Raw genomic sequence first — 18,517 nt, 5'->3', positions numbered from 1 at the left:
TTTCTTGCCGAGCCGGATACTCGTGTAACGTGATAAACGCTGCCTTGCAAAATTTCAACAGTAAATGAATGAAAGCTATGTTTTTGTCCTTTCTCTGAAGCTTTGGAATCTAAAAACTGTTAGTGAACCTCCACTGATGGTTAGGATGGTCATATAATGCAGGGGCTATGTATATAATGACTGGGAGACCGTTACATATTGGGGGGGTTGTTGACAGTCATGTTAAAAGGTCTATCTGTGCTCTTGCCCGGAGTGACATGAATATGTTATGACCTGATGGCATCCAGTTGGGCATGTAGTGATCCCTTGTTTGCATCAGCTTTTGCAAACAGACGACAGAGAGGGGGGAGTATATAAGCTCCAGCGCAGCTGCCAAGAGCACAGTAACTATTCTTGCACACTGAGCACTGCCCTCTCCTGCTTCTCTTTTGGAAAAGCAGATCTGCTCTGAAAGGTGAGTATTCTGTCTATTCATTATCATTGAATGTGTCCATCAGTGCTATAAAGAGGGAAGAATATTACTCTACGAAAATACTATTCAGGTGATAGGAACTTCTATCCAAAGAGTTACTATACAGGTGGTAATGTCTAGAAGAACGTGGAGACAAAATGTCAGTATAGTGAAGTTACTGTAAAGTTTGTGGCTTTCAGGTTCTCCAATGGATAACTGATCTGTATCCTCTTTGTCATTACCTAACTAGGTGTTTTAGTGGGGGGGGGTTTATCTATTTTTTAGAAAATACTATAACACTAGACTTGCCTGATTACTTGATTTTACTTGATTTTATAGAATGTATAAATTGAGGAAATTATATATTTTAGTTTGAGTACATGCTGATTATCCTATGTTTTTATATGTCACTTATGTCAAAAATGTCATATGATGCTGGTGGATATTTTAGAAGGTTGATAACTTTGCCATGCATCAAATAGATCTATGTTATCCATATTTGAATTAACTCTACTTAGCAAGAATAGCACATTACATTAAATTGGGAAATCATAATTACACTCTCCTTTTCTCCTAAACTTGAAAGTAGGGGGGCTGATACCTATAGCTGACCATGGAGTCAGGTATCCTTGGTATTTACCCCATTATATTTCATTTCTATAGATTTTCTTACAACTGTCCACTTTTACCTGCATGTGTAGAACAATGTACATGGAAAAATGTCTGTAAACAAAAATTACACTACTGCGATTATCATTATTGATATGACTATTAGCTTTAAACACTGAAATCTCATTTATACATCGGCTATCAATTATACATAAAGATTTAAAAAATTGAACAAAATAAATTATTTTATAAAATTATTACAGAAAGATCTTTCGGAAAATATGTAAAGACCAGTTATTTATTAAAGTTGACATTTCATGTTGTGCGTTACACCAGGTACTAGATAAAAGCATAATTCTTAGAAATTATAATCTGGCTTCACGTAGAACATATGACAATATAACTCAAAGGTAACAGATTGAGGTCAGTATGTAGCGGAGTTAATCACCTGGTGACCAAGTGTCCGCAGAAATACAGAAGTTTTACTCCATGTTGAGAGATAATTACAGGTCTTTGACATTTGGAGAAAATTTAAATCCTAAAGCAGAATTAGCCCAGTGGATTACAGCGATTTTCGACCAAACAATATTGACGCATGAGGGGATGAATAATTTACTGCATCATGTATCTAGTTATCATGCATGCAGAAAATAGGAAAAGTCAATTCATTGCAAGTGTTAAATCTGCTATGATGACCTTTACCTATTAGTTTTGATGGAGTAGAGTTTATGTTTAATATATAATGTAACAGTCATACAACATATACTAATCATTGTCTTGTGTCATTCCCCAGTACTAACGAAAAAACAGAAATCCGATAATAATTTTCTGCTATCCTGTTACACTGAAATTTCATACATCATTTATTATTTTTTCCTTAAGTGTACTGTTATGTTACAAGCATTCCATGAAATATGAATAAGCTATATGTTGAGTCTCTTGCATAAAGATTCAGTAGTTCTATACTGTTGGATGGACTCTTCATAGAAAATGTCTATATTAAAAAGTGCTGAATAGTGAAGCACAATCATTGATTCAGATTGCATGGTGTATACATACAGTAGTAATATTTATTTTCCTTTAAGTTGTTCACAGTGTGTTTGCCTATCATTGTATGTAAAGCAGGTGATGGTCTGATATCCTCAGATCTGCTGCAGCTTGTACCCTTTTGATGCTATGTGACAATACATATTCAGAACACGTTTACATGTTTTGGCAAAATTATATTATTTATAGTAAAATTGTAATTTATGTACATATATACTTATTGGACTTTGCAACAAATTCCAAATGTATCACGGTTTATAACTTTCCCTTAGCTATGTACAGAGGAATATGCATCTGTGTACTACTTGCCGTGCTGTCTGCAAGCTCAACAGGACAGCAAACTGTGGGCTCTATAAACGAGGATCTAGGGACTCGTGAAATAGAACAGCAGAACCCATTACATCACCCAAGACATATCCGTGCCTCATCTGGCCAGTTAAAAAGCTTCCAACGTTTTGATGGAAATGGAGACCAAAAGGCTAACTTTGGGGCAATGTTGGCCAAATATCTCCAGACCAGGAAAGGTAAGATTAGATTTTTGTGTTAAGATCCTATACCCTATTCCTCATAGCTGATTCACTATAGAAAAGTCAAGCAGTGGATTAGAAGCAGATCAAAGGGCGGGAGAAATTAATAAGTAGGTAAAAGCAAAAAGACAAAGGGAGAATAGATAAATCTATGTGATGGCTTAAACTCAATATGATAAATATTTTAAGGTACTATATGTGTACTATACATGGATTACTAGTTGATATTGATAATTCATTGAGAAGGTTTTAATTGGACATTTAATTTGCCTTTATAATGAATGTTTCATAGTTTAGTACAATTTTAGTGGAAAACGTAACAATAGCTTATAATGGGTGAACTAGGGTGACGGCTGATGGCCATGTTACCTGGGTGCTGGGGCTAAGCAAGCAACTCTGGATTGGTAAATGTGTCAATATGTGACAAAGGACAGGATGGTGGTGGCTCTCATAGTACATAAGCAATACAAAGATGATGTGTATTCAATCCATACTCAAAAAGTATTCACAAGGAAAACATTACAGTTAATTTTTTATAAGATGAAAATTTGCTGCTTTTCTGTAATTATCTGTTTTCAAAGTCTTTCCTAAGAACAGAACATAGGTTAGTGATATTCTAACAACAAAAACATCATGAGAAAATTAAGATCATAGACATGTATCCCTCATTCCAGATCTTTTTCTTTAACTGAAATATAAAAGCTTAGTCTCAGGAAGCTTCTAAACCTAGAGGATGATTGAAACCCATTAACCAAAATTAAAGGCTCAGAGGTCCATTGAGCTTAATGTGTCACATCTTTTGACTATATCAGCATTAACATTTCAAACCAAAGGATCAAATGTATAACCTACCCCATACTATTGTAAGCATAAAATAACTATTACTATGCACCATAGGACTGGAAACTATTCTAAAATCCCATGAGTAAAATGGATGATGTAAAGATAGAAAGATAGAAAAAAATTACACATGTTAGGGTCTGGAACTTCAAATGATTTTCCAGATCTTGTTCCCAAGATATCAGATATTGTTTGCCTTTCTTTGTAGCAATTACTATCAAAGCATACAAGACACTCACTCAACAGATTTACCAACACTATAAAATTAGCTTAATTTTTCTTTGAACATATCAATTTTATAGTTACCGAAGCTAAAAATCAGATACTAAGGTCTCATGCACATATGTGTGGATCTCAGTCTGATACAGACCGCAATGCACCAACTAGCTTCTTGACCCAAGCATTATAGCCTCGTAGAAATATATCAAGCAGTCATGCCCCTATTGGGTGACCCACACCAAGATCAATTATTGAGACTCATTAACTGTCTGAGATCCACGGACACCTTTATGACCCCTAAGATATAGTTTGCTGATGGTTTGCTTTGTCCTGATGGTTGTGTCTACCAATTTAGAATTTTCACATTGTGTCATTTATGTTTCTTATGACCATGAAATTGTAGCTCAACACTCATCATTGTATCAAGCTGACCATATATTGCATTGCACAATACGGTGCTTTGTTAGTGCGTGTTTGAGCATTAACTGCGTAGTCAGCTGGTTTACGCTTTAATAGTCAGGGTCAGACTTGCATGTAAGCGTGATGAGAAATTGGAAGCAAAACCTAGTAATGAATTGGGGAATTGTGTGAACAGATGCTGGATTGATTTCATTCAGAAGTTAGTACAGATGACAGATGCTCGGATAACAGCTGGCATACTTGATACACAACATATGTTGGACAGGTATGCCAATGCCAATTTTACTTCAGATGAGGACATCGGATGATGTGTACTTGAATACCGAAAACTGGGTGAATTTAATATGTTCCAAAAAGACACATGATTGAAAGAGCAATGTACCTTGACCAAAACTATATTCACATTTTTTAAAAATTATAGTTAAAAGGAACAGAGCAACCTCTATTAACAGTGATATATGGATTCTGCTGAGAGTATTTGGGGGCAAAGAGAAAACCTATTTCATTCAATTTTTTAAGCTGTAGTGTTTGAATGTCCGAGGACCCAAGGTGTGAAAAGAAAATGTTCCCCACTCCATCTTTCCATCTTCACCAGCCGAAAAAGTTCACATCTGAGAGTAAGGGGTCATCGATTCATGATGCTTACACCAAATTATGACCCTCCCATCTGCATAGTGCAAAAGATATTTGCATACCTTTGACCAGGCAATGTTTTGTCCACTGGTCAGTGATCCAATTGTAGCATTCTATTACCAAGTCTTGCCATTCTGTTTCCTTTAGACAACAGTCTCTCTAAAGCTTGATGTCTTCTCTTATAACCTGTGGGTGCTAAGGAACGATGAGTTGTCAATTAAGACATATTAGCTGGAACACAATCTTTATGTCCAGCTGCTATTTGACTAGAATGCCCTTTTAACAGAATGATTCTTTACGTCTTCCTCTTCCCCCTTTCATTGACAAGATGGAAATGTCCACAGTATCCATTTTTCCTAGCTTCTTTTCCTCAAACACACTGTTTTCTGTATACTCTCAAAATGGTTGAAGGAGAAAGTCCCATCATGTTAACAAGTTCTAAAATATTGACCCTGGCTAGCCTAGCACCAATGACCACATTTTGTTCAAAATTGCACAAATCACTCACTTTTCCCATTCGAATGAGAATACACCCTGAAATGTATCAACAGAAAACTTACTCACTTCATTTTACACTTCTTTGACTTATGTCTAATAAAGAGAACATTCAGTGTATATAACCATAAAGGCAGAAAGTAAAGCTTAGGAATGAGGAATCATTCTGCCAAAGGCAATATGTTAATAATAATAATCTTTATATAGCGTTAACATATTCCACAGTGCTTTACAGTTTTGCACACATTATCATCACTGTCCCCGATGGGGCTCACAATCTAAATTCCCTATCAGTATGTCTTTGGAATGTGGGAGGAAACCCACGCAAACACGGGGAGAACATACAAACTCCTTGCAGATGTTGTCCTTGGTGGGATTCGAACCCAGGACTCTAGCGCTGCAAGGCTTCAGTGCTAACCACTGAGCCACCGTGCTGCATATATGTTGTGTATAATATGGTTTTTACTGGTCTCGGTGTAATTTTTTTTATCTTAGATTGTTATCTTACAACTCTAATCTAGTCACATTCATTTACAAGCTTTATCTCTTTCATCAATAGTGACCAGTAATTCCTCTTGGCCTTCTTGAAAATTGGAGGTGGGCCCACTGAGTTGCTAGACCCTATAGTAGCAGTGATGTATGATACACTGGTAGTTATGCCCATGTTGTCTACGCAATTAGAATAACAGGCATTGGGTGCTGTTGCTAGAGCTACAACCTTAAAACAGCTGGGATGTGAAAAAATGCAATGATTTGGAAATTTCTTACAGCCATATTTTATTCAAAGGAGAAAACAGAACAGATATCGGAAGTTGAAAGTTAGACAGTTTTCAATTTCATTTGAAAAAAAAACCCTCATTTAGAAACTGATGCCAGCAATATATCTAAAGCAAAGTTGGGACAGGTTTAATAAAAGGATTGAAAAATAAGTGGTACTAATGAAAAACAACTAGATGGTTAATTTTCAGCTAATCACGTAACGGTGTATAAAGAAAAGCTTGTTAGACAGGCAGAGTCTCTGAAAAGCAAAGATGGTCAGCAGTTCACCAATATGAACAAATGCATCTAAAAATTGTGGAACAATTTGAAATATTCTTTGCTTCTTTTAACACCTTCCTGACATCCGACGTACTATCCCGTCCATGGGACCCGGGCCCCTATGCCCATGGACGGGATAGTACGTCTACCGCGATCAGCGGCGCCCACGTGGTGAGCGCCGCTGATCGCGGCCGGGTGTCAGCTGATTATCACAGCTGACACCCGGCACTATGTGTCAGGGGCGGTCACGGACCGCCCCCGACACGTTAACCCCTTGCACACCGCGATCAAACATGATCGCGGTGTACCGGGAGTTAAAGGGAAGCATCGGCAGGGAGGGGGCTCCCTCCGTGCTTCCCTGAGCCCCCCACGGCAGCGCAATGTGCAGCGCTGCTGCGGGGGACTCCTTTCCTCCAGGCCCCCGAATCCAAGATGGCGACGGGGGCCTTCGGGGGCCTGGAGGAAGCTGGCTTCCTCAGTGCCTGCAAAGCGCAGGCAAGAGGAAGTCTTCTTCAATGCCTGATCTGTGATGTGACAGATCAGCGATCTGTCACAGGACAGTGATGTCCCACCTGGGACTATGTAATAAAGTAAAAAAAAATAAAAAAAAGTGTAAAAATAATTTTAAAAAAATCGCCAAATAAATTAGTAAAAAAAAAAATATATATTCCCCAATAAATTCATTTTTTGAAAATAAAAAAAAACCAAAACAATAAAAGTACACATATTAGGTATCACCGCGTCCGTAACGACCCGCCCTATAAAACTGTCCCATTAGTTAACTCCTTTAACAAACCCCTTTAAAAATAAAAAACGAAGCAAAAAATAATGATTTATTATCATACCGCCAAACAAAAAGTGTAATAACGCGCAATCAAAAAGACGCATATAAATATCCATGGTACCGCTGAAAACGTCATCTTGTCCCACAAAAAACGAGCTGCCACACAGCATCATCAGCGAAAAAATAAAAAAGTTATAGCTCGCAGAATAAAGCGATGCAAAAATAATTATTTTTTATATAAAATAGTTTTCATTGCATAAAACCGACAAAACATAAAAAAACGACCTAAATGAGGTATCGCTGTAACCGTACTGACCCGAAGAATAAAACCGCTTTATCAATTTTACCGCACGCGGAACGGTGTAAACGCACTCCCCCAAAAGAAATTCATGAAACGCTGGTTTTTGTTCATTCTGCGTCCCAAAAATCTGAATAAAAAGCGATAAAAAATGTCACGTGCCCGAAAATGGTACCATTAAAAACGTCAACTCGTCCCGCAAAAAATAAGACCTCACATGACTCCGTGGGTCAAAATACGGAAAAATTATAGCTCTCAATATGTGGTGACGCAAAAACTATTTTTACAATAAAAAGCGTCTTTTAGCGTGCGACAGCTGCCAAAAATAAAAACCGCCATAAATAGTAAATCAAACCCCCCGTTATCACCCCCTTAGTTAGGGAAAAATAATAAAATTAAAAAAAGTATTTATTTCCATTTTTCCATTAGGGTTAGGGTTAGGGCTAGGGTTAGGGCTAGGGTTAGGGCTAGGGTTAGGGCTAGGGTTAGGGCTAGGGTTAGGGCTGAGATTAGGGTTAGGGGTGTGTTGGGGTTTGGGTTGGAGTTAGAATTGGGGGTTTCCACTGTTTGGGCACATCAGGGGCTCTCCAAATGCAACATTGCGTCTGATCTCAATTCCAGCCAATTCTGAGTTGAAAAAGTCATATGGTGCTCCTTCCCTTCCAAGCTCTGCCATGCACACAAACAGTGTTTTACCCCCACATGTAGGGTATCAGCCTACTCAGGACAAATTGCAAAACAATTTTTGGGGTCCAATTTCTCCTGTTACCCTTAGGAAGAAAAAAATTGGGGGGCAAAAATATAATTTTTGTGGAAAAAAATGATTTTTTTATTTTCACGTCCGAGCGTTATAAACTTCTGTGAAGCACTTGGGGGTTCAAAGTGCTCACCACACATCTAGATAAGTTCCGTGGGGGGGTCTAGTGTCCAAAATGGGGTCACTTGTTGGGAGTTTCAATAGTTTAGGTACATCAGGGGCTCTCCAAACGCACATGACACCCGCAGACCATTCCATCAAAGTCTGCATTCCAAAATGGCACTGCTTCCCTTCCGAGCCCTGACGTGTGTCCATACAGTAGTTTTCTCCCACATATGGGGTGTCAGCGTACTCATGACAAATTGGACAACAACTTTTGCGGTCCAATTTCTCCTGTTACCCTTGGGAAAATGAAAAAATTGGGGACTAATTGATCATGTTTGTGGAAAAAATACGATTTTTTTATTTTCATGCCCGGGCATTATAAACTTCTGTGAAGCCCTTGGGGGTTCAAAGTGCTCACCACACATCTAGATAAGTTTCTTAGGGGTTCTCGTTTCCAAAATGGGGTCATTTGTGGGTGTTTCCACTGTTTAGGTACATTAGGGGCTCTCCAAAGGCAACATGACACCCGCAGACCATTCCATCAAAGTCTGCATTCCAAAACGTCACTACTTCCCTTCCGAGCCCTGACGTGTGTCCATACAGTAGTTTTCTCCCACATATGGGGTGTCAGCGTACTCAGGACAAATTGGACAACAACTTTTGGGGTTCAATTTCTCCTGTTACCCTTGGGAAAATAAAAAAATTGGGGACTAATTGGTCATGTTTGTGGAAAAAATACGATTTTTTTATTTTCAAGCCCTGGCATTATAAACTTCTGTGAAGCCCTTGGGGGTTCAAAGTGCTCACCTCACATCTAGATAAGTTCCTTAGGGGGTCTAGTTTTCAAAATGGGGTCATTTGTGGGGGGTTTCCACTGTTTAGGTACATTAGGGGCTCTCCAAAGGCAACATGACACCCGCAGACCATTCCATCAATGTCTGAATTCCAAAACGTCACTACTTCCCTTCCGAGCCCTGACGTGTGTCCATACAGTAGTTTTCTCCCACATATGGGGTGTCAGCTTACTCAGGACAAATTGGACAACAGCTTTTGGGGTTCAATTTCTCCTGTTACCCTTGGGAAAATAAAAAAATTGGGGAATAATTGATCATGTTTGTGAAAAAAATACGATTTTTTTATTTTCATGCCCTGGCATTATAAACTTCTGTGAAGCCCTTGGGGGTTCAAAGTGCTCACCTCACATCTAGATAAGTTCCTTAGGGGGTCTAGTTTTCAAAATGGGGTCATTTGTGGGGAGTTTCCACTGTTTAGGTACATTAGGGGCTCTCCAAAGGCAACATGACACCCGCAGACCATTCCATCAATGTCTGCATTCCAAAACGTCACTACTTCCCTTCCGATCCCCGACGTGTTCCCATACAGTAGTTTTCTCCCACATATGGGGTATCAGCATACTCAGGACAAATTGGACAACAACTTTTGGGGTCCAATTTCTCCTGTTACCCTTGGGAAATTAAAAAAAATGGTGACTAAAAGATCATGTTTGTGGAAAAAATACGATTTTTTTATTTTCACGCCCAGGCGTTATAAACTTCTGTGAAGCACTGGGGGGTTCAAAGTGCTCACCACACATCTAGATAAGTTCCTTGGGGGGTCTAGTTTACAAAATGGTGTCATTTGTGGGGGGTTTCCACTGTTTAGGTACATCAGGGGTTTTCCAATCGCGACATGGTGTCCGATCTCAATTCCAGCCAAAAACGTCAAATGGCTCTGCTTCCCTTCCGAGCTCTGCCATGCGCCCAAATAGTGGTTTACCCCCACATGTGGGGTATCAGCGTACTCAGGACAAATTGCACAATAACTTTTAGGGCTGCTACCCTTGGAAAAATAAGAATTGAGGGTGAAAAGATCATTTTTGTGGAAAAAATATGATTTTTTAATTGTACGGCTTTATGTTATAAACTTCTGTGAAGCCCTTGGGGGTTCAAAGTTCTCACCACACATCTAGATAAGTTTCTTAGGGGGTCTAGTTTCCAAAATGGTGTCATTTGTGGGGGGTTTCCACTGTTTTGGTACATCAGGGGTTTTCCAATCGCGACATGATGTCCGATCTCAATTCCAGCCAAAAACGTCAAATGGCGCTGCTTCCCTTCCGAGCTCTGCCATGCGCCCAAATAGTGGTTTACCCCCACATGTGGGGTATCAGCATACTCAGGACAAATTGCACAATAACTTTTAGGGTCCTGTTACCCTTGGGAAAATAAAAATTGGGGTGAAAAGATCATTTTTGTGGAAAAAATATGATTTTTTAATTGTACCGCTGTACGTTATAAACTTCTGTAAAGCCCTTGTGGGTTCAAAGTTCTCACCACATATCTAGATAAGTTCCTTGGGGGGTCTAGTTACCAAAATGGGGTCACTTGTAGGGGGTTTCCACTGTTTAGGTACATCAGGGACTCTCCAAACGTGACATGGCGTCCGATCTGAATTCCAGCCAATTTTGCATTGAAAAAGTCAAACGGCGCTCCTTCCATTCTGAGCTCTGCCATGCGCCGAAACAGTCGTTCCCCCCACAAATCAGGTATCAGCGTACTCAGGACAAATTGCACAATAACTTTTGCAGTCCAATTTCTCCTGTTACCCTTGGTAAAATAAAAAAAATTGAACCTGAACTATTTTTTTTGTGAAAAAAAGTTAGATGTTCATTTTTTTTTAAATATTCAAAAAAATTCCTGTGATGCACCTAAAGGGTTAATAAACTTCTTGAATGTGGTTTTGAGCACCTTAAGGGGTGCAGTTTTTAGAATGGTGTCACTTTTGGGTATTTTCTATCATATAGACCCCTCAAAGTGGCTTCAAATGTGATGTGGTCCTAAAAATAAAATGGTGTTGTAAAAATGAGAAATCGCTGGTCAACTTTTAACCCTTATAACTTCCTAACAAAAAAAAATTTTGGTTCCAAAATTGTGCTGATGTAAAGTAAACATGTGGGAAATGTTAGTTATCAAGTTTTTTGTGTGCTGTATCTCGGTGATTTAAGGGCATAAAAATTCAAAGTTGGAAAATTGCAAAATTTTCAAAATTTTTGCCAAATTTCCATTTTTTTCACAAATAAACGCAAGTTATTTGAATGAAATTTTACCACTAACATGAAGTACAATATGTCACGAGAAAACAATGTCAGAATCACCGGGATCCATAGAAGCGTTCCAGAGTTATGACCTCATAAAGGTACAGTGGTCAGAATTGTAAAAATTGGCCCGGTCATGAACGTGCAAACCACCCTTGGGGGTGAAGGGGTTAAAATTGCAAAGACTGCATTTTGCAACATCTACAGTATATAATATCACCAAAAGATTCTGAGATTCTGGAGAATTCCATGTGCACAAGCCCGACGGTTAATAATGGATGTTCCTTACTTACAGGCTCTCAGGCGACAATTCATTAAAAACAGGAATGATTCAGACTTGCAAATCACTGAACGGGCTCAGGAATACTCCTAGAGATCATTGCATGTGAACACTGTTCACCGTGCAATCCACAAATCCATGTCAAAACTTGATCGTGTAAAGAAGAAGACATGCATCAACATAATCCAGAAATGGGGCCGTCTTCTCTGGGTCAAAGCTCATTTAAAATGGACAGAAGAAAAATGGAAAACTGTTCCGTGGTCAGATGAATCAAAATTTTATGTTATTTATGGAAATCAAGGATACCATGTCCAGCAGACTGAAGATGAGAGTGACCATCCAGCTTGTTATCAGTGCACAGTTCTAAAGCCTGCATCTCTAATGGTTATGTGGCTATATTATTGCCTATGGCATGGACAGCTTACACATCCTGAAAGGCACTACCCATACTGAGCATTAGGCCAGGGTCACACTTGCGAGTGTGATGTGAGAAACTTGCGCGAGCCTCTCTCTTCAATATCCGGCGCTGCCGCCGGCACTCGGGACCGGAGTGTGCAGCTGCATGTATTTCTATGCAGAGAGACTATGTATTTCCCGAGTGCCGGTGGCAGTGCTGGGTATTGATGCGAGAGACTCACGCGATTTTCTCGTATCACACTCGCAAGTGTGACCCTGGCCTTATATTGAGGTTTTAGAACAAAATATGCTCCCATCCAGACATCTTTTTCTGGGAAGAACTTACATACTTCAGCAAGCAATACTAAATCACAAACATCATCCATCACAACAGCATGGCTTGACATAAGAAGAGTTCAGGTGATGAACTGGCCGCCTGTAGTCCAGACCTTTCACCAATAGAAAACATTTGGCGTTATGAAGCATAAAATCTGACAAAGAAGACTGAGGACTATTAAGCATCCAGAGTCCTACATCAGACAAGAAAGGGACAACATTTATCTCCCAGTACTCCAGCAATTAGTCTGCTCACTTCCCAGATATTTACAAACTGTTGTAAAAAGAAGAGAAGATGCTGCAAAATTGTAGACATGGCCCGTCTCAACTATTTTTGAGTTTTATGCTGCCGCCTTTAGCTAAATGAATTTTTATTTTTTCAAATGAAATGGAAACATTTCTAACTTTGAACTTCTGATATGTTATATGTTCTGCTGTGAAAAAATGTGAATATAAGATATTTCTAAATCATTGCATACTTGTTTTCTTTATATTTTATACAGTGTTTCAACTTTTTTAGAATTTGAGTTGTATATTTTTTGGTATTTTTAGCTAAATTAGTATTATGTAAAGTGATTGTGTTAATTAATTGGAATGGTAATTAAGCAATCAGGATAATTTGCTTGTGGCCATTTTCAGAGTAAAGAGATTTTAGGAAAAAGGAATTTTTTTCACACATAGCACCACTTTTTATAATTGCAGTGTCTGGTATTGCAGCTCAAACAATTTACTTGACTGGAAATTGATGGTATTTTAAAGAAATATTGATTTTGAATTCTCTTCATGACCCTTAGTATACATGACTAAAAAGTTTGTTAATTCATTAGCATAATGATCCCTTATGGTACAATATTCATTCCGGAATGACTTTTGTAATTTCAAAATATTGTAAAGATATGAGCAACTAGTAATAGTTCCAAGACCCCAAAATATTATCACTAGCAAAGAGAAAAAAAAAAGATTAAAGACAGTTAACTAATTAAGATAAAGTAAATTCTTACTTATACTCAGAAAGAGATGCTAGAAGATATAAATCACTTTTTATGTTACAAGAGGTCTATCACCAGCTTTCTCTAAACTAACTGGATACATTAATTATATATTTTAAACCTAATTAAGCTGTTGTATTTATGCTGAAATTTCAGTTCAAAATATCTGTAAAATCATTATTAAAATGAGACCAGCTAGAGTGCTCAAAATTCGTCCAACGAACCTGACTGAGTGCTGCAGCTTGCACTGAGTAGTGTGAGATCTCAGCAGCAGGAAGGGCACTAAGAAGCTGTTAGTCAGGCTAGGTGGATGGAGATTGAGCAGCAGGAAGTGAGTGGCTCTCAGTCAGGTTAGTTGGGCAGTGATTAAACTTTCACATAGGATTATCCATGTCATCTGGACATGGATAATCGTGTCAGAAAGACAGCATATCAGATCTAAGAGAAATATTTAATAATGTATGAAGTTTTCATAGAGGAATCTGGCTACAGATTTGCTTTAATGAAAGGTGTTTCTACATGGAGTCAAAAAATTCCAAAATATGTCAGAAAAAAATAATTAAGCCAACTTTACCTGATTTACAATGAGCAGTCTATCCTGATAGAGGTAGAGCTGAGGACAGTAGATAATGGTACTGTACATTACGGAGTCAACAATGCCCTTCAGTAACACAGACCCCACTGTTTATTATCTTTTGCCCCCAATATGATGTGCTCATTCACAGTCATCTTATCTATAAAAAGTTCATGCTGATTTGTGGCATAGATCTGCACCAACTGAGACATTGAATGGAGTCCTCAGTTCTGACTGTACAAGATAGATAGACCATTATTGGAAAATATTGCCTTTTAATCCCATTGTAGCATGAGGGACCTCTGTACAATATAGTAAACAATAAGAAGCTTAAGTTTACTTTGATTAGCAATCACTTGTAAATCATCACTAACTGTGGGTCATGTGTGGTTACTCAGTGCCTCCATTATCACACAACTATTTTCTGTCATAATAACTTAGTAAAGGACGTTTAGCTGTAGCTTGAATGTTCCTGTCATACTAGAAGGTTCCGGCTGCCGCTTGTCCCTCTCCTCATCTTCAATTGCAGTTCTTCTTATTTGGAGTGGCTGTTGTGTATCATGGCCCTACCACCAGGCCCAACATAACTTAAAAAAAAGAACAGGTAGCTATCACAAAAATGCAAAGCAGAGAGCTTAAAGGGTTATTATTTTCATCTTCATAAATGGGTAATGTTGGATAATGTTCATGAAATTTACTGCTAATAAAAAATTATAAAATTTACAGCCAATGCTGAAATGTTAACTATTTTCTTTAACTTATAGTTTGTTGCCTAGGAGACCAAACACCGTTGCAGTGTAGCTTGTAAGAAATACGTTGAAGATGACCAGAATTGGGAGGACACTCTTGTGATACTGACCAGCTTCAAAACAGTGCTTACAAGCTCAATAGAAAATAGCTTGTAAACACTGTACATGTTCTGCTGTGGTGGTCAGTCTCCAAGGCAACAAGCTGTAAACAAAAGTGTTAATGTCTCAAGAACTGTTAAAAATGTTAATAAGCAGTAAATTGCAAGCACTATCTGACAATAACATGTGGTCGGAATGACCCTTTTTATTTAAAGAAGGCTTTTAAATATGTTGTCTACTTTAGGGAGATTCTCGTTGCTGTCCCTCTGGAGGATCTGGTCAATTTGTGCATTGCAAAGACGGCACAATTAGTTAATTCCTTCATGTAATGCATCTTTTCTTTTAATCGGATGGTTACTAACACTGAATACTTGTCAATAATTGTAGTAATTACAATGTCTACAGAAGCTTTCACCTAGTTTCCTATAAATCCCCAACAGATGAAGGTTTATTTTATTTTTTTTTACTTCTCACTGAAGCTAAAAACAAGAAAAGCATCAAAATATAGATTAGCTAGTGTGTTGTCAAGTACAAAAGTCATATAAAGAATAAGATCCACATTGGCCCATATGTGAAATACTGGTGTTTATGAACACATCAAAGAAAGAAATAAAAAATGAAGAATGGTAGGAAAATAGAGAGAAAAATGGAAGGCTAAAATGTTAAAGGGAAGGTTAAAGGGAACACCCCAGAATTAATAGTAGATCATGTATAATTGAGAAGTGTAACATTTGCAGATTCCTGATGCAGAAGCCAATGCAAGTACAAATCGAGAAAAGCTTCAGATCTGTCGTGCACCTGTATGCCATCAGTTTTGCAATCTTGATTTATTAGTTATCCAGGATGAGAAAAAATGGCTGTTTTTTTTAAAGAAATCATGTTTTTTTTAAAGCAATTCTGGACAGCCCCTCTAAGTTCCCTCAGCCATTCTGCTGTTGATCAGTGCCATGGCAGAACTGTCCTTCACCTGGCTTGGGGAACGTAGGATAATGGAAAATAAAGTGATTTTTAGAGTATGACTAAGCAGTCTCGCAGTGTTGATGTGATAGGCCATAAGTACCCTTTCACAGAAGGCTTTGATACATTCACGGCCCCAATAAATATGGAACAGCGTGGCCCTGTCTACCGCATAATATCAAAATGTTTCAGGATTGGGATGGTAGAAGGGGCTCAAGATTAGACTTCAACTTGACTAACGGTCATATTAGGACTGTATACATCTGTGATTATTTGTAAACCATGTATATTTTATATTGTAGCAGGACCTTCTTCTGGACGTTATGCAGTTTTGCCCAGCAGACCCATCATTGACCCAACCCATCGGATAAATGACAGAGATTACATGGGCTGGATGGATTTCGGTCGCCGCAGTGCTGAAGAATACGAATACTCTTCTTAAAATGCCCCAACTCATAAAAACACATTCCAGATTCTGTACAGATGAAATAAATTAATTTGTTGTCTTTACAAATCAGTGTTCTAAACATATATTTATTATGTACTTGTTGTAAATTTGTTTGTAACATTTTACAATGCAATACACATATGCAGAATTTTCCAAAAACATTATTTTTTCTTCTTTATTTTGCCTTTTTTATTTTGGATCATATGCTACAGATATTCCATATTAAAACTTATTTAGTTTACCACCTCTTGTCAATCCAAGTCGCTGGGTATTACACAATAAACTGTAGATGAAAAACTGCCAATGCCTACTAAATAAAAATACAAAATATAAAAATAAATACAGAAAAGAAATATATAAAAATACAAAAATAAAGCCAGTCTTCATCAGCAACTTCCTTAAAGTAATACTTTTTACTGGACCCAGACAGCAGCAACATAAAGCAGAATTTTCATGAAATAAATGTTTTATTCAGACGTTGAAAACTATTCAGAATTGAGAGCTCTCAGTGGTTGATACCTTTTAATGGCTAACTGAAAAGATGGTAACAAATTGCAAGCTTTTGAGACTACCCAGGTATTTTCATCAGGCACTGACTAATACAAAATCTGAAGAATCACATATTTATGCACAACAGGACACAGGAATAAGGCAATAGGTAAGACAAGTGACGTCAAGCAGAACTATCATTATGGGAGATTGATAGACAGTTATGACCATAAATATTAGAACAGTTCATAGATAAGGAGTATGAAAGTTTTATAGTACTCTGATTGGGGTCTGGTTCTGTGTTGTGATACCCCCACAAGGTCTTAGGAGCAAATTCCTTAATCAATGTAAAAAGACCTTTGACACAATCAGAGCAGGAATGCATGTGTCGCATGGATTTATGTCTTTTTACACTGATTAAGGAATTTGCTCCTAAGACCTTGTGGGGGCATCACAAAGCAGAACCAGACCCCAATCAGAGGACTATAAAACTTTCATGCTCCTTATCTATGAACTGTTCCAATATTTACGGCCACAACTGTTTCTCCTTCTCCCATAATGATCATTCTGCTTTACGTCACTTGTCTTATCTACTGCATTATTTCTCTGCTGTGTTGTGTATAAATATGTGATTCATCAGATTATGTATTAGTCAATGCCTGATGAAGAGACCTGAGTAGTCTCAAAAGCTTGTCATTTGTTACCATCCTTTCACTTAGCCATTAAAAGGTATCAACCACTGAGGACTCTCAATTCTGAATATGTTTCTATCTACTGGCTAGCACGATACAAAGATATACATCTTTCCTTATTCAGTGGTTTACATAAAAGATGAGAAACTTGAAAGTAAATATTAATGTTGTACCCTTTATATAAAACTGATTAAAGGTATGTGCACACGATCAGTAATCGCTGTGGGTTTGATGCTGTGTACTTATGCAGCGTCAAACCTGCAGCGTCCAGATGTTACAGCATAGTGGATGTGATTTCTAGAAATCCCATGTCCACTATCAGTCCAGAGACACCCACGGTTCACCCGCGGGGACGGACATGCGGCGCGCCTTTCCAGACCTCAGGATGTCAATTTCTCTTGCGTAAACGCTCAGTCTCCACAAGAGAAATTTCACCTACAGAATGTATTGGAAGTGGTGATTCCGTACAGTTCAGTGAACACATGCAGATTCACCTGCGTTCAATAGACGGCAGCGATTTGGACGGAGCAGACATGTGCTGCATCCAAAGCGCTGCTACTTTCGGATCATGTGCACCCAGCCTAAGGAACAATCTTGTCTCAGAATGAGAGGACTTTTTCTTTTCTATGATTAATTGTTATCAGCAGCATTAAATCAGAGCTTTTTAATCCAGGCAGCAAAAGGGGCATTTGTTTCGGCACCATATGACAAACAATCGAAGTATATCATTCTGTTGGCAGACAGTAATCCAGGTAAAATATTGGCATGACAAATCCAGGATTTTTTGCCTTATAGTCCACGTTGACATGACAATTTTAATCAAGATTTTCCATCTGTATTTGTAAGCCAAAACCACAAATGGAGCAAGCAAAGAAAAAGTACTTTATTTTTTGGCTAGAATACACACTGAACTATAAGACGAACCCCAAATTTTGGGGGTGGAAAGTAGGGAAGAAATATTTTAAATAAAATGGTGGTGCATCTTATAGTTCATTTTAATGGTAGCTTACTGAGGTGTTGCTGATGGTGGAGCAGGGTCATAGGAGGCAGGGTCGTTGAGTCAAGAGGCAGGGTCGCTGCTTCAGAAGGCCGACGGAATGAGTGGGTGATGCTACAGTGCTTTGGTGCTCTTTAAATGTCGGCGCCGGTGAGCAGAGTCCCCTTTCACATTCAGATCCCTGCAGTGCGCTTTGG

General features: G+C 38.3%; 1 protein-coding gene across 2 annotated transcripts; it reads left to right on the top strand.

Moving 5' to 3' along the window:
- Positions 1 to 325: 325 nt before the first annotated feature.
- On the top strand, positions 326 to 16,383 carry CCK (cholecystokinin). 2 transcript variants are annotated; one of them, XM_073550106.1, is made up of 3 exons: positions 326 to 454; positions 2,380 to 2,631; positions 16,000 to 16,383. In XM_073550106.1, the coding sequence occupies exons 2-3, from the start codon at positions 2,382 to 2,384 to the stop codon at positions 16,134 to 16,136; spliced, it is 387 nt and encodes a 128-aa protein (XP_073406207.1). In that variant the 5' UTR covers positions 326 to 454; positions 2,380 to 2,381; the 3' UTR covers positions 16,137 to 16,383. The 2 variants fall into 2 exon arrangements, with proteins under 2 accessions (XP_073406207.1, XP_073406206.1); XM_073550105.1 differs by having other exon boundaries at positions 327 to 454; positions 15,997 to 16,383.
- Positions 16,384 to 18,517: the final 2,134 nt, after the last annotated feature.

Source organism: Dendrobates tinctorius, unplaced genomic scaffold (assembly GCF_039654945.1).
Source record: "Dendrobates tinctorius isolate UK_male_01 unplaced genomic scaffold, ASM3965494v1 ptg000162l, whole genome shotgun sequence".
In the NCBI taxonomy this organism is placed as follows: domain Eukaryota; kingdom Metazoa; phylum Chordata; class Amphibia; order Anura; family Dendrobatidae; genus Dendrobates; species Dendrobates tinctorius.
Note: the sequence above shows the minus strand (reverse complement) of the source record. Positions and strands in the feature narration are given on the sequence as shown.

Bases quoted from the DNA above. Each gene is read 5' to 3' on its own strand.
- CCK (XM_073550105.1), top strand. From the start codon at position 2,382: ATGTACAGAGGAATATGCATCTGTGTACTACTTGCCGTGCTGTCTGCA. The intron at 2,632-15,996 runs GTAAGATTAGAT...TTTATATTGTAG, and splicing joins ATATCTCCAGACCAGGAAAG to CAGGACCTTCTTCTGGACGT.